Here is a 16,903-nt window from a genome sequence, read left to right as displayed (position 1 = left end):
GATAAGGGGAAATGAGAGGAGAATCAAGTCCAACTGACCCACTCAAGTGTGAGGATAAGAACAACAGAGGGCAGAAAACAGTGTTTGAGTAACAAAAATTCAAAACTGGTTTGTACCTGGCCTAACAGAGTTGTTTATATCTGAGATGGCAAGTAACCAGAAACTAAAGCTGAAGTGAACAAAACTCTTTTCAATCAACAAAATTATTAAGTGACTAACTTTTAGGTACTAAAAATCCCACCTCCCCAATCAAGTAGGGTTTTCACCTAATATTCAGAGATGACACAGATGACTATAATGTAAACATCCTTGATATTTAATATTATAATCCTAATTTAATGGCCAACTCAGTATTCTGAAACCTCCCAACTCTGATTTTCTTGGAGAATATTTCCTCAGATTTTGCACATCAAAAAACTTTTTTTAAATGATTATTGAAGATATATTCAAATGACCTAGGGTCTTCTAAATATTTGGAAACAAATGCAAATGTGACATTTAAACACAGGATCAAGAGACTTTTTATAAAGGGCTCTGGGCACTGATTGTAACAATGATATTTCTTTGTCATTATGTCATGAAAAAGAACTCTGGCTCACTGCTTGACTAGTTCACATCAACAGAATATTAATATATTGCATCAAGGCTACACAAGTTCCCTAAGTTACTGATGATGTTCACAAGTATTTAAAGTTCTCACTTCATTAATGGAAATGAACACCATAACCTTCTTTTATTGGGGAAAAAGATGGAAAAATATAAAGTTAGACAATCTAAGACAAAGATGCCTAATGAACAGTTGCCATCTAATTTTACCTTGATTTTTCCTTCGCAGTGTGGGAAGCCATCCATAGGAGGCAATTCACATTTTTCTTGAGCTCCATTAATGATATCTATGGAGAAAAAAAGACAAGAATATTATGAGTAATGAAATTCTGGGGGATGGTAAGAGGTGGGGTGGGATTGGTAAAAGCTCTACAGGTAAAGTAGCAAGTAAATATACAGACTAGTTGAATTCTGAGAGAAACTGCAAAGTTGACAAGGCATTATATATATATATATATATATATATATATATATATATATATATATATATATATCCAACATCAACAAAGATTAATAATGATATATATATATATATATATATATATATATATATATATATGTTGGTTTGAGCATTCTGCACACATTATCTCATTTGATTCGCACAGCTACTTATGAATTAGGAGTTGAATTATTATCATCCCCATTTCACAGATGAGGAAAAAGAGAGGTGAAGATTTGACTATTGCCACAAAATTATTGAATATGAAAGGTAGGACCTTCACACCAGGGACCTTCCAAAATTAAAGATTAGCATATTCTTTTTACTATATAATGTCTTGCACTGTGGAGAAACAGTTAAAAGCCAATAGCTATTTGCATTTTAACATTTCAGTAGATTCGACCATTAGGGTCATTAGAGAACATATGTTAAAAGCATTAAGGATCAATTAGAATGTACTGAATTTTAACATTTGCAACAAGAACTTTGCTTTCAGATCTGATTAAGGAAGGGGGAAAGAAGAGATTGATGAAGGGTAAGGATTAGAATTGTCTAAAGAGAATTGAGAATAAATAGATAAATACTGTGATCTTAAGATAAAGGATACATATCACACCAGAGAAAATTCAGAAATATAGTAATGGGAACAAACAGAATGACCATAAGAACTCAAAAAAATTTTTTTTAACTTGAAGTACAGCTCAAAGTGAAACCATTTTGAGTTTATAATGTTTAGCACATAAGATGAATGCCTCAATTCTTTTTAAAAAATACAAAGCAAGATGCTGAGTAATATTTCCTTATAAAACTAAGAAGTGATGATGTTTAGGGAAAAGGGAAGTCTTACAAATCTGGATTTAAAGAAGGAATGAGGAAGAGAACAGATAGAAAAGATAAGATTTTTGAAATAAATTTTATTTTTCCAGCTATATGAAAAAGTAATTTTCAACATTCACCCATTTGCATCTTTATGAGTTCTTCCCTCCCCATGGCAGTGAACAATCTGGTAAAAGTTGCACATGTACAATCATGTTTAATATATTTCCATATTAGTCCTTTTTGTGAAAGAGGAATTAGAACTAAGAGGGAGGGGAAAAGATGAGTAAGAAAGAAAAAGCATAAAAAGAAGTTTTAAAAAGTGACCATAATATGCTCTGTGCTATATTCAGACTTCATAGATTTTTCTTTGAATATAGATGGTATTTTCCATAATGGGTCTCAGGATTGTACTTGAAACACTGAACAGCTAAGAGGAGCTCCATCTATCATAGTTGATCTTCTCTGTTATTTCTAATGTGAACAATGTTCTCTTGGTTCTGCTCACTTCACTCAGCATCAGTTCATTCAAGTGTTTCCATGTTTCTCTTAAGTCTGACTATTCATGATTTCTGATACGATAATAATGCTCCTTTACATTCATATACCATAACTTGTTCAGGCATTCCATTCACCATTTGATGGTCTGCTATGATTTCTAATATATACTATCTACTCCATCAATGACGGTAGATTCTAATATGATAGTTTCAAATAAACTATATGAGAAGAAGCATTATAAAAACCAAGATAGGAGGAATATCTATGTTCACAGAACAAGGTCTGTACAGAAAGTAGCAAATTTTTTTGGTCTGTAATAGTATTTTTTTTCCAATTACATGTAAAGATAGTTTTGAATATTCATTTATATAAAATTCTGAGTTCCAAATTTTTTCTCCCTCCCTCCCACTGCCTATGACAGCAAGTAATCAGCATAGACAAGATGCATCAAGTTACTTCACAATGATTCACTCTCACTCTCTTTTTATATATGTGTGTGTTTATGTGTGTGTGTGTACACAACATTATATATATAATTCAATACAATTATCAAAGATGTTCAGAACTTCTCCAACAAAAAATCACTATAGGGCAAACATAAATAATTAATACTATTACTATGATTATCACCACCATTATCAGTCTATCTTCTGATTTTGCAATACGTGTGTGTGTGTACGTATTATACATCTATTCATCAAATGAACAAAAATCCATTTTCTTCCCCCCCCCACCTGCCACAATTAGAAAAGAGAAAGAAAAAGCAATCATAGTCACTGTTTTTACAAATTAAGGAAAGGTATTTGGCCGGAAAGAAACCAGATAAAGTATAAAGAATATAACCTGTAGAGAAAAGGTGGGGGTGATGGCTGTGAGTATTGATTGGAGGTAGAGATGGCTGTTAGTAGTAGCAGTAGTTGCCACGGGTGTGGGTAGTGGTTGTTATTGTTTTTAAAGGAAAGCCCTCCAATATTCACAGTACTATGTTTGTTTTTTGGTAGTTCACAGCACTTATTATTATCAAAAAATATTAGTACTGGGATGTGGGCAAGGGCAGGAATAACTATATAAGATGGTAAAATCATTAAGATCATCAGGGACTACAGCACACATGGTTGGCAGACTGGCACCTCTGTCCAAGGTCTGTTTGAATAGTTTATAATGAAACTCGAAGGAAACTCAAGTTCACAAACCCTCAAGAGAGTATGTTAAGACTAATAATGAATCTCCATTAAGAAAGTCAAATTAAGTTCAAAAAGTCATAGAATCCTGACTAGAAAGGGTCTGAGAAGCCAAGCAGTCAGGTGCAGGATAGTTGAATGATTTGCCCAAGGTCATACAGGCCAAGTCAGAGGCAGGATTTTGTATACAAGTCTTGTTCTGAGAGCAAAAGAAGAACTTTCTGAACCAATGAAGTGCTACCTTCTTTGACCCTCAGTCTGGATCTTCCTACATGATTACAGGAGTTGCAGACTTGAGAAAATTCAAGTCTATGCTGTGACATCAATTAGCTCAAAGTTTTTGATTTCTTAAATGGCAGTTTTTTGGCTAATTCAATGACTTTCTCTAGAGATTCATTAGTTCTTGATAGATTTTCTGTCATCTGTTTAGTTACATACTCATGGGGTCTGAATGGAAAGTATCCTTCCAAAAGCTCAATTTCAGGCAGGAGAAATCAGTGGGTCTGAGAAACACCTAAGTAAGCCTAGGATTGAAAATATATCGATGACATTATTTCCTAAAAAATCCTTCACATAGGTAGACAAGAGGTGGTTAAGAGATCTTCCAGTAAAAAAATGTTTGTAGGAGTCAGGTAGTCAGATATATAAAATGGATAGTACACACTTCATTTCCCCATGTATAAGATGCACCTTAATCTTGGGGTCCGAAAAAAAATGTATTACTTTAAGTTATTGAACTCAAGTTTTACTCATCATGAAATACAAGGACCTTCTGCTCATAGCTTTCAGGCATCTTTTGGTTAAGTCTGGTGCTTAGTCCATTTTGTTTCATGAACCTGAAGCACCAAATGTGGCTCCTTTGAAACCAGTCACTTCTTTTTCATTAGTACTCCTTCTGGCCTCAAGTTGAACCAGCTTTGTCGACACAGGAATTCCAGTTGCCCTTTATTCTTCCTTTTCGTTTCTTATGTCAGCATTGAATATTCCTTTTAGCAATTTGGATATTATCCTTAGGCAGAGAAGGAAGGAACCTTTGAGATTATCTAGTACAACTTTCATATATCATAGAGGAGAAAACCAAAGCCTAGTAAGGTGAATGACTTGACAAAAATCCCACTGATAGAGTTAGGGCTCAATCTAGGTCAGTGACAGGGAATCCCCCACCCAAAGGCCATAGTGCTCTGGTGTTGTCAAGGCAATTGTAGGCAAGACTGAAAATTCAATAAATCTAATAGTTTTTTTTAGGGGCGATTTAATTAAATGTTTAACTAAAGTTCTAAATATTCAAATGACCCTTGGCACAAAAAAGGTTGTCCAATCCTGATCTAGGTCCTCCAGCTTCAAATCAAATATTCTTTTCATTCCATCACACTGCCTTCTCAAAGAAGAGAGCTTAAATAATGTAGTCTAATCTGCAATGTGGTAAACTCTCCCCAACATGCCATTCCCCCAGCACCAGTTATTCTTATACCATATTTTCCCATGTATAAGACACACCCTTTTTCAAAAAACTTGTGCTTTAAAAACTGAGCATCTTATACAGCAGTTGTAGATTATTTTTACTTGCATTTACTGTTCTTCTGCGCTTGTTGTCTTTGTACTCATGGTTTCACATTTGTTACCAGTATATTAGATTGTTTGCATGATCTACCCAGAAATGGCTCAGCAAAGCTTTTCGTACAATGCTGAATTCAAGTTCAAAGTGACCCAGTTTGCAAAAGTGAATGGAAATCATACTGCTGAATGTGAGTTCGGTACTCCTCCAACTGAGAAAATAATCTGAGCCTGACCACATGAAGAAGAAACCCTATGGAAAAACACCATGACAGAAGAAGGCCATGAAAGACTAGTTGACAAAATGGCCTGATTTAGAGAAGGAGTTGAAGAGTAAAGGGCAACAGTTTTTTCTTGTCCTCTATTTCCTAGTTTCATATTCCCTTCTCCATCCCATCCTCTTTTAAAAAAAAAAAAAAGTATTTATTTATTTATTTTCATGCATAAGTACATGCATACTTCCAAGTTACAAAATTTCCCTCCACCTTCCCATCCCACCTCTCTCTCCTCAGCAGGGAAAAGTCAGGTTAGCATTTTACATGTTTTGATAATCTTGTTTATAAATTAGTAATTTTTGGCAAGAGGAATTAGGATTAAGGGAAAGCAATATATAAGAAACTTTTTTATTTTTTAAATTTTCTTTAATTTATTTACAAATTACTAAAATACCCTTGTTCTAAGAGTAAACATAATACTCCCTCCCCCACAAAACCATAAAACCTCAAGAGAAATAAAGTGAAAGACAAAAAGAAAAAAAATGTGTTTCAGTCTGTGTTCTGAAACCATCAGCTCTGTCTCAGGTAGATCACATTCTTTATCATAAGTCCATCATAGAAGTTACTTCCATATTTTTCCATAGTTGCTATTGCTGACTGTAATTCCCTCCATCCATTCTTCCCCACTACCATCTATTATATTTTCTCTCTCCTTTCACTCTGTGCCTCTTCAAAAATGTGCTGTGGACAGAGCACCAGCCTTAGAGCCAAGAGGCCCTAGGCCTACATCCCACCCCAGAGACCCAGCAACTACCTAGCCCTGTAGTCCCAGACAGGCCATCCAACCCCACCACCTTGGAAAAAAGTAAAAAAAAAAGTGTTATATATGAATATCCTCTCCTATGATCTACCTTCTTCTCTATCACCCACATCACCCCTTACCTCACCCTGTTCCCCTTCTCTCCTTTTTCTTCTAGATGTCTATACCCTATTGAGTGTGCATGTTTCCTCTCTAAGCCAATTCGGATGACAATGAAGGCTCCTTCATTTCCCTCTCACCTTCCCCCCCCTTCCATACCACTGCAAAAGCTATTTCTTGACTCTTTTAACTGAAATATCTTAGCTTATTCTAGCTCTCCTTTTTCCTACTTCCAGTACATTTTCCTTTCACCCATTGACTTCATTTTTACATATATTGTACTTTCAAATTCAGCTCTCTCCTGTGCTTCATCTATAAAGGCTCCTTCTACCTGCTCTATTAAATGAGAAGGTTCATATGAGTATTATCAGTATCATCTTTCCATGCAGAAATACACGCTGTTCATCATCATTAAATTCCTCATAATTTACCCTTCTCCTCCACTCTCTCTATGCTTCACCTGAGTCCTGTACTTGAAGGGCAAACATTCTGTTCAGCTCTGGTCATTTCAATAGGAATACTTGAAATTCCCCTGTTTCATTGAATGTCCATCTTTTCCCTTGTAAGAGGATGTACAGTTTTGTTGGGTAGTTGATTATTGGTTGTATTCCAAGTTCTTTTGCCTTCCAGAATATTATATTCTAAGCCCTAGGGGCCTTAGTGTGGATGCTGTTAAGTCTTGTGTAACCCAGACTGTAGCTCCACAATGTTTGAATTGTGACCTTCTAGATGCTTGTAATATTTTCTTTTTGACTTAGGAGTTCTGGAACTTGGCTATAATATTCCTGGGGGGTTGGGGTTTTTTGGAGTAGGAAATTGGTGGATTCTCTCAATTTACATTTTATCCTCTGCTTCTAGGAGTAATGGGCAATTTGCCTGCAGAAATTCTTTAAAAATGAGGTCAAGGTACTTTTCCTGATCATGACTTTTCAGGTAGTCCAATAATTTTTATATTATCTCTCCTGGATCTGTTTTCCAAATCAATTTTTTTTCAATGAGATATTTCATATTTTCTGCTGGTTTTCATTCTTTTGGTGTTGGAACTACTGTGTCTTGATTTCTCACAAAATCAATAGGTTCCTTTAACTCCATTCTACATTTGAAGGATTTGCTTTTACTCAGAGAGCTTTCTTATCTCCTTTTCCATCTGGCCAATTATACCTTTTAAGAAATTCTTCTCCTCATTAATTTTTTGGAGTGTTTTATGCATTTGACCTAAACTGGTTTTTAATATATTATTTTCTTCAGAATTTTTTTTGGATCTCCTTGACTAAGCTGCTAACTTGGTTTTCATGTTTTTCCTGCATCTCTCTCATTTGTCTTCCCAATTTTTCTTCTACCTCCCTTGCTTGATTTCCAAAATCTTTTTTGAGCTCTGTCATAGCTTGAGACAACTTCTATATTTCTTGGAGCATTTATATGCAGCAGCTGGAACTTTCTCATTTTTTGAATGTGTGTTTTGGTCCTCCAAGGGACAAAAGTAATTGTCTATGGTCAGGTTCCTTTTTTTTCTTTTTACTCATTTCCCTAGCCTGTGGCCTGGATTTGGGGTACTTCTTGAGCTTTTGAGTATTTTGGGGTCCTGTAAGGTCCTCGGTTTCTGAAAGGACCTCAGTTCCTTCAAGGTCTTATGGGGGGCTCTGACTGCTCTCCTGGTCTGTGAATGACCACAAACTCACCCCTCTGCCCTGGGGCTATGGGGAAGGTTCCTGCTCTATGGGGTCCCAGACTGCAACCAGGGTCTGAATATGGACAAAGTACCAGTGTCCTGTCCCAGGAACAGAGGACAGACCTCAACAGTCTCCCTGCAACCCATTACCTTCTGTGGGCTAAGCACTCAGGGAGGAGCTGCTAGGTGGCTCCCTGCTGGATGGCTGTGTGGGCCTGCTTGTGTTTCCTGGGATCTGGGCTGCCCTGAGGGCCATGGCTGCACTGAGATGGGCCACACTGGCCTGGGCTTTGAACTCACTGTAGCAAAGGTCTCCCTGCTGATCTTCAAAGATGTGCTTGGTGCTCCCTGGGGTGGCAGGTCAGAAAACTGCTTCTGCTGCCACAACTTGAGGCTCCCAGGGACCCAGATGTCCTACGGCTGTGTCTGGAAGGCTCCTTTGCTCTGGTGTGTTGCCCCCTCCAAGCACGTGGAACAGAGGCTTCCCACTATTTTCCAGATTACTTTGGGTTGGAGAATTGTCTCTCTGAAACTTTCTGTGGGTTCTGTCTCTCAAAAATTTAGTGAGAGCCATAATTTTAAGATTTTTGAAATATTTTGGAGAGAGCTCCTAAGAAAGCCTCTTTACCTGATGCCATTCTTTGGACAGGTTTCTAGATCTTATTTCCTTACAGATGAAAGTAAAGAAGAGAAATGAGTTAGAACACAGAGTTGAGAGGCGACTTGTACGCAATAAAAGGGATAGTAAGAACAGGAAAAGGCTAATAACAGAAATAGAAGAAAGACATTATGATTATACTGGCCCATGTACATTATCTGCTACACCACTGAGGCAAGTGGGTGAGGCAGTGCATAGAACACCAGGTCTGGAGGAAAGAAGACCTGAATTCAAATTCAGTCTCAGATACTTGATAGCTGTGTGACACTGGGTAAGTCATCTGTCTTCCTCAGTTTTCTCATCTGTAAAAATGGATATAATAATAGCACCTACTGCTAAACAAATCTTTTTTTTTTTTTTTTTTAGGTTTTTGGCAAGGCAAATGGGGTTAAGTGGCTTGCCCAAGGCCACACAGCTAGGTAATTATTAAGTGTCTGAGACTGGATTTGAACCCAGGTACTCCTGACTCCAAGGCCGGTGCTTTATCCACTATGCCACCTAGCCACCCCTAAACAAATCTTAAAGTTCTATGTGAATATTAGCTGTGACTATTGACTTCATTGCACATTCTTTCATTTATATAGGATGACATATTTAGATCTAGAAGAGTCCTTTAGAGTCAGTTAAATAGTATAATGGAAAGAGCTCTGGATCTTGATTCAAGAAAACCTAGCTCTAAGCAAAACTGCTGCCTGTTTCTGTTTACTCAACTGTAAAATGGAGATAAAAACAGCACCTACTCCCCAAGACTGTCATGACGATTCAATAAAATAATATTTGTAAAGTGCTAAGCACAGTTGTTGGTACATAACAGATACTAAGGAGATACATTTTGCCTTCCTTTACACATTATCACATATTATATTCACATCGTCACTAGAATCAAGAATGGCAGTATAACCTCATTTTTACAGGTCAAACAAGAGAATTCTCAGTATCCATAGAGTCTTTCAGCCTATGACTTCAACCTATGACATCTGTTCTGATTGACATCTATTATGATTATTATTCTTGGGGTCCGGGATTATGGTTAGGTATAAGGCATGCTCCTAGCTATTGAGGGTTTAAAATGTCATTGGGAAGCCCAAACCTATACCTAAATACTAAATAGTGGAAGGTGGCTTTGTCTAGAGGTTCAAATGTTAGTGAAGGCAGTAAGGGTTCTAGGAGTTCAGAGAAAGTAACAATAGGGAATCAGCCCTTCTGCTGAATGTATTTTTGACTTGGAACTTTGGCTCTGAATGAGGCTTAAATGGGATTGCCACAAAGAATGGGATCATTTGTACAAAGGATCTGAGTCATAGGAAATGGATTTAACTGTAATGGGAGAGATTTAAATAAGACAAAAAGAAGATCTGAAAATGAGTTCTAATATTATAATTTCTTTATGATGTGAGTAAAGGGGAATAGGACTAACACCTTTGAAGATGATTAAATATATTTTATCAGGTTTGAAAATATGCCATTATGATTCATATGATATGTTTTAACTCATGGTGTAGCTAAACACTTATAGTGATGAGCATTTATTAGGGGCTTATTGTGCACAAAGCAAAATTTTGAGTGTTGAGGGAGATACAAAATTCGCATAAGATATAGTCTTTTGTCCTCAAGATGCTATCATAGTAAAGTAAGGTGGGAATAAGGAACCAACACAGATAACTATAATAAGCAATATTATAGCCTAGTAAAACCATCAGAGAGTTACAAAAAGACATAATATGATATCTGAGGGGAAGGGAAAGGAACAATTTCCAACTGGTGGAAGGTAAGGAGGTATTTGAGTGAAATTTTAAAAGATGGGTAGGAAAATCAGTAAGTGAAACAAGGAGAAAAGATTATGAATGTGACTATTCTGAAGGAAAGCACAGGTGTGAGAATATAGAACAAGCAGAAGAGATAGAGAGATGTCTGTGTTGACAAGCAAAGAATGCATGTAGGAAATCTAGGAAGTAAGTCTGTCAAGACTGTAGAAGATCTAGAAGAAATACATTAATTTTACTTAAGAGGCAATAGGAAGCCAGTAACGATTTTCTGAGCAGAAGAGTGATTTGGTTAGATCTATAAGAAAGACTACTCTGAAAGTGCTAGAAGGGGTGGATTAGAAAAGAGACTTGGAATGTGTAGGTGGGGAAGGTAGGCAAACTTATGAGACTACTGAAATTTAGAAGGGTGATAATGAAAAATGGTACTTGGCTGGTTGCAAGACAAATAAAGATGACAGGGATGCGATGTCACCAAGATAGAAACAACTGACAAAAAGAGGAGACTAGGTGAATGATAATGTCACATAATGAAACGGTGAAATCAAAAAGAAAAGGTGTAAAGGAAGAACATTGAGTTTGTGGTTTGGATAATTTGAGTTTGAGGTGTGGTGGGACAGTCAAAAATAAATATCCTATGGGTAGTTGGAAATACAGTTCTTGAATTTTGAAAAAGAGAAGGGGAGTGAATAGAGCTAGATAAATATTAATAACAAAGTTGAGGGACTAATTTAAATGTACTTCAATGGAGAGAGTTTAGATGGTTTAGACATGGACAGATCTTTAGACAGATCCACATTAAAAGACTGGGAGGAAGAATTACCACATACAAGGATTTTATTGTTCAAATAAATCAAATTTCACAGATTCATCACTGGACAAAGAGGTCTTTAATGCTTCACAATCATACTGTGCACCTTGAAAAAATGAGTACTTAATATATTTATACCATAGCATGAAATAGTCGTCTATTTCCAAGAGACACTGAAGCAATAAAAATACACCCTACGTGTGACTAAATAGATTCAATACGTACTGACAGCAGGAGAGGCTGGAAGTCCTACATGCTTCTATTATCATATTTTTAAGTTGTTCATCACAGAGGAAATACTTAATATCGTGGATATGGGGTAGTGGGATGGACAGTTTTTGGAAGGAGGAAGAAAAGAAGCATAAAGAAAGATGACAGAACTTTCAGGATGAGTCTTAACCCTTCCGAAATCAATTTTTAATGGATTCATTTACTTTTTAAATTCAGTTTAGTAAAAATGCCAAACATTTGAAAAACTTATCTTTGAGGGAACTTGGACAACATAGTACCATTAACATTTCAACCAATACTGAACAGTCAGGTGATATGTTAAGAGCTCCAGTCTGGTTGTCTAAGTGGACCACAGCTATTTTAAAGAAGAAAACAGCTCAACCCAGAAACCTAAAAAAATAACCATATGTTAGCACTGGAAAGTCTAAGAGAACTTAGCAGAGTTCCTTATCCTGTTAATCAATGGAGTCTTAGACACCAATCCTTAAAAGAGGTGACACTATTCAGTTTATGCACAGGTGCCTATAAATATTTCCTTTCAAAAGGACAATGTTTCAAATAGCCCTGTATTGGTCAAAGAACAAGGTAGTTTTTATTTTGAACACCATATAAATTATGCGAGCATGTAGTCACTCATTTAAATTTAAATTTAATAACCAAAAAAGGAAAATGCATCTGTGCCTATTCTCCTTTTTTTGTCCCCCCCTTTGATTTCTAAGTAATCTAATTCAAATTTTCTTCACTCATATCAAAAGCTATTTGTCCAGATGCAGCTGTAGTTGATTTCATTTAGGTTATGGAGAGAGATATTGAGAGAGAGAGAGAGACAGAGAGACAGAGAGAGACAAACAGACAGACAGAGACAGAGAAAGTAAGTGAGTGAGTGTGTGTGTGTGTGTGTGTGAAATTAGATAATGTAACTATAGAGATCTATATAAATGGAAATTATTATTACCATTATTAAGCTGTATATGCTGATGAGTTCCATGGTTTTCATAAGTCACTTTCACATGAAAACATTGCAAAGGTAAAATGAAAATCTTACTTTAAGGCAATTCAGCTTTGATATAATTACGAAATGACTCCACTACTATATGGTAGGGAACTATCTAGGGTCATATTTTTGGTCCCAGAGCCCAGCAGAAACAGTCATTCTCTATCTCAAATAAGGATCAAGCAAAAGCAAATATTCAAAAATAAAAAATAAAAATAAAAACCCACCAAAATCATGACCATTACCATAGAGCATTCCCTTCCAGAAATTATATCAAATGTCTTAATATTCCATGTAGGTGAAGAAGGGATGCTTGCCTTTACGAAGAGGAGTTATGATCCTGTGTCTTCAAGCATTCAAAGGTCTGACTTAGAGAAAGGATAAATAAAATATGTTGTATACGAACTGTGTAGTTCCAAGAAGACATAAGTAGGAAACAATGGGTCGAAGTGATAGGCAAATATTGCTTCTATTTATTTATCAGACCTCAGCGGCTTCATTACAGAGCAAAGAATCTTAATATGGAGCCAATGAAACTTAAAAAAAATGTTTTATGGTAACTGCATTTCAATACAATTGGTTTCTTTTGGCAATCTTATTCTATTTGTTCAAAAGCATTATTCTAAGAAGAGGTCCACTGATTGCCAAAGAGGTCCATAACAAAAAGGTCTCTAATATAAAACATATTTATATTCATGCTTTAAATGTGCACATGGTGATCAGTCAGCTGACAGACATTTTTGGCAATCCTATTATTGCTGTGCTAAGTACTGGAGACAAAAAAAGAGAGTCCCTGCTTTGAGAGGGTTCTCAGTCTAAGGGGAAGGTAATATGCAAACAATAATATCCAAACAGGATATATACAGGGGAGTAATCTAAATTAAACAGCAAAATAACTTTTCTTATTGGAATTAAGAGGGGCAAACATGTAGAGTCCCAGGAGAGCAGGCTTAGAAGTCAGAAAGATCTGGGTTAAAGTTCTTCCAGATATATAGGCTTTGTGACTGTAGGTACGTCACTTAACCTATTTTTGGTGCTCAAGGCAGCTCTCTGAGACCATACAATTGTGGAGAAGGCATCAACCTTCACAGAAAAAGGGAATTTCCTTATGATTCCTTATATATCAATAAAATTACAGTTCCATCCCTTGCTTCTATCTTTTTCAGATAAACTACAGATATGTCCCTATTTCTATCCCAGAAGAATAAAGAGCAGAGCGCTCTCTGAAGTGAATGTCAGGATTCTTAGCTGTAAATTTTTTTTAAGAGAGGAAAAGTCAATTTTCCCCTATAGGACTGCATCTTTAAAGTTAATTGTCAAGTGAATAAGAAAAAAAATTGGTCTGAATCTGGGATGCTATTTGTGAAGGGAATAAGAAACTCAATCCAACAAATAACAGCAACTCTTTTCTTACCATTTTAGAGAGTTGCATGGAACCTCAAGAAGTTAAGTGACTTGTCCATGGTCAGGCAGTTAATAAGTTCCAGGGGCAAATATGAACCAAATCTCTCTAAATAGAGAGCTAATCTTCTATTAGTAATAGCACACTGCTGTACAGCAAAATAGTATTTATCATATATACATATATATATATATATATTTTCACTTTATACAAAATTTTTGAGGAGTGGGTCTGAAAAAACAGTGAATAAAAATGTTATGATTTTGTCAGAGATGAAGGTAAATGATGTAAACCAATTAATTATCATCAATACTGAAAGAAATGGCAGGTTCATTAATAAAATATAGCAGATAACTCCCAATACTTATATTTAATTCAGGGATGCAATTCATTTTTTCTCCAGAAGATTTAAATTCCTTATTATGTTTTTTTCCCTTAAAGAGAATATTATTATTTCTTTTATTTACAAGGAAACCTAATATCTGTAGGATAAATAGTCAATTCCTAAATGAGAAATAATAGAAGGATATGAACAGATAGTCTTTGAAGGAAGAAATAAAAACTATCAAAACCACATGAAAAATTTTCAAATACTCTAATACTGAAAAAAATGAAATAAAGATTATCTAAAGATACCATATTATATCAACTAAACTGGTAAAAAGAGAAAGGGGGGGGAAGATAAGTCAATGTTGGCAAGGTTGTAGAGAAATAGGTACTTGAATTGCATCACCAAAATCATAAGTGACTTAGAGAACATTTTAGCAATATTTCTAAGGCCTCAAAATGGATCATACCTTCTTACCAAGCAAATTAATTACTAACATTAAAGTCTCGATATGAAAGTGAAAGAATAATGCTTACATAGCTGGTCCCAGAGTAGCAAGACCCTAGTTTAAAAGTTCTGCCTCTCACACATAATAGTTGCATGACTCAAGGCCAGTCATGCATTCCAGGTAATTCTTTAAGACTATAAGTTGCAGAGAAGATGCCAAGCTACCTTGGTAGGAGGAGTTTTCTCATTCAGAAGTTCCCTTTATCTATGAAGTCAATGGACCAGTACCTCTTCCCATATTCTAAAGATGTCATCAAAAGATTCATCAGTTAAAAAAAAAATTAGAAAAAAATAATGACCAACATTTGGAGCATGGACACATCAATGTAATGCAATATTTTGATAAAATAAAAATTGATAATTGTGAAGAATACAAGAAAACTAGAGAATATATAATCTGCAGACAAAGAAGAATGGTAAATCCATTGTAGATACATACAAAAATACATATATATATATGTATATATATATATATATATATATATATATACACATATATTATACATATAGTATAAGGTAATGAAATTTTGTGGGGTTTTTTTTTTAGGTTTTTGCAAGGCAAGCGGGGTTAAGTGGCTTGCCCAAGGCCACACAGCTAGGTAATTATTAAGTGTCTGAGACCGGATTTGAACCCAGGTATTCCTGACCCCAGGGCTGGTGCTTCATCCACTATGCCACCTAGCCTCCCAAGGTAATGAAATTTTAATGACTTTAGGGAGAAGATAAAATGTTTTAGCTGTTTTGTTAATTTGATTCTATACAAATGTCTGGAATAATGTGGGGTTTTTCTCTCTTTTTTAATCAAGCTTTAAATGGCTCAGATTTAAGTTATTAAACTTAGCATAAGGCAAGCACTATCTATAAGGAAAGTAAGACAGTTCCTGGTTTCAAAGGGCTTAAATCTAATGGTGGCAGATAACAGAAACAGCACTGTGACTAAGCATCAGGGAAGCCCCTGAGGCTTGGCCCTCAGGGTAAGGCAAAGGACCTATAAGAACCTAAGGGCCTCAGTGGCAAGATTCAAGATTCCAGGAGGGAGATGAGAGAATGACTCAAGAGTAGAAATTATAGCAAAGTAGACTGCATAATTAGAAAGGGAAGAAACTATAATCTCATTCATTTTAAAGAAGTACAAACTAAGGCAAATAAAGTGTTATAAGACTTCCAACAACTAACAACAATAATATATAATCAAAGATCAATCTATGGAGTAAACAATATAGTTGTGGGCTCTTGAAGGAGAAGGTGGGGTTATTTTTATAAAGTCTTTTTTTTTTTTGCAAGGCAAGCGGGGTTAAGTGGCTTGCCCAAGGCCACACAGCTAGGTAATTATTAAGTGTCTGAGACCACATTTGAACCCAGGTACTCCTGACTCCAGGGCCAGTGCTTTATCCACTACACCACCTAGCTGCCCCTATAAAGTCTTATAAAGACTGGATAGGGGAGAGGTCAAAGAAAATGTCAGAGATGTCTAGGGTACAAGTCATAGCCCAGTATTGCTAGAATTTGTCAGATACTAGGAGAAACAATTTTTGGAAAAATAAGTTGGTATTAAATACAGAGAAATATGGATTCCAGGTAAGGAAACTGGATTAACTACATCTTGCAGAGAGTAGAGAAAGATGCTGAGGGTTTTCAAACAGGGAATCAACATGATTTTAAAGTCTTTCTCCAGCAATAAGAAAAAATTAAAATAAAATGATGCAACATTTTCCACTTTATGGGTAAATCAAATACAAGAAACTCAATGGTAGGCCATAAACAGTTAAAACACATCAAGTTTTTCAGGTAGAATAGGTTTTATTTGAAATTCTAAATCAAACATTCCCTGGTACAATCATTCCGTTGATTTACAAATATATTTACAAGATGTAGCTTTATTGGTCTCTGACAAAAGCAATTAAATTGAAAAGGATTATATTTTCCACATGTTCATGCTCCTAGAACATGATCAACATAATTCCTTCTCCTGCCTCCTTCTCTCTATTTCTCTCTTTCCCCAACATGTGCACATGCGGGCACAAATGTTTTTATTAACTATGGCAAAATGCAGGTGCTTTTACAAAGTAGTATGTGCCTGGAAGTTCAGCTATGAGACATATAAATCAAAGGAAACACACAGACATACATATACATATGTTGTTAAATCCCATGGCTCAAATATGCTGAATGTCAAAGACAAAAACCTTCTAGGAAATGTGGTTGTAAAAAAAAAGTATAGGTTTGCTGCACCCAGTATTAAAAGACTAATGCTATGAAATATGAAACAAGCAACTAGACATGATTAATATTTTATATAAATTGGAAAG

The 16,903-nt window shown here is 35.7% G+C and overlaps 1 protein-coding gene across 4 annotated transcripts in view; it reads right to left on the bottom strand.

Moving 5' to 3' along the window:
• The window catches only part of MGAT5 (alpha-1,6-mannosylglycoprotein 6-beta-N-acetylglucosaminyltransferase), a 419,199-nt gene that overhangs the window by 161,601 nt on the left and 240,695 nt on the right, over nt 1–16,903 (bottom strand). For all 4 annotated transcript variants that reach the window (XM_074215044.1, XM_074215045.1, XM_074215043.1 and 1 more), the window contains one exon: nt 817–893. In XM_074215044.1, coding sequence (XP_074071145.1) covers nt 817–893 — 77 coding nt within the window. The remainder of the gene's footprint in view (nt 1–816; nt 894–16,903) is intronic.

The sequence above is a fragment of the Macrotis lagotis genome, chromosome 1 (assembly GCF_037893015.1).
Source record: "Macrotis lagotis isolate mMagLag1 chromosome 1, bilby.v1.9.chrom.fasta, whole genome shotgun sequence".
Classification (NCBI taxonomy): Eukaryota; Metazoa; Chordata; class Mammalia; order Peramelemorphia; family Peramelidae; genus Macrotis; species Macrotis lagotis.
Note: the sequence above shows the minus strand (reverse complement) of the source record. Positions and strands in the feature narration are given on the sequence as shown.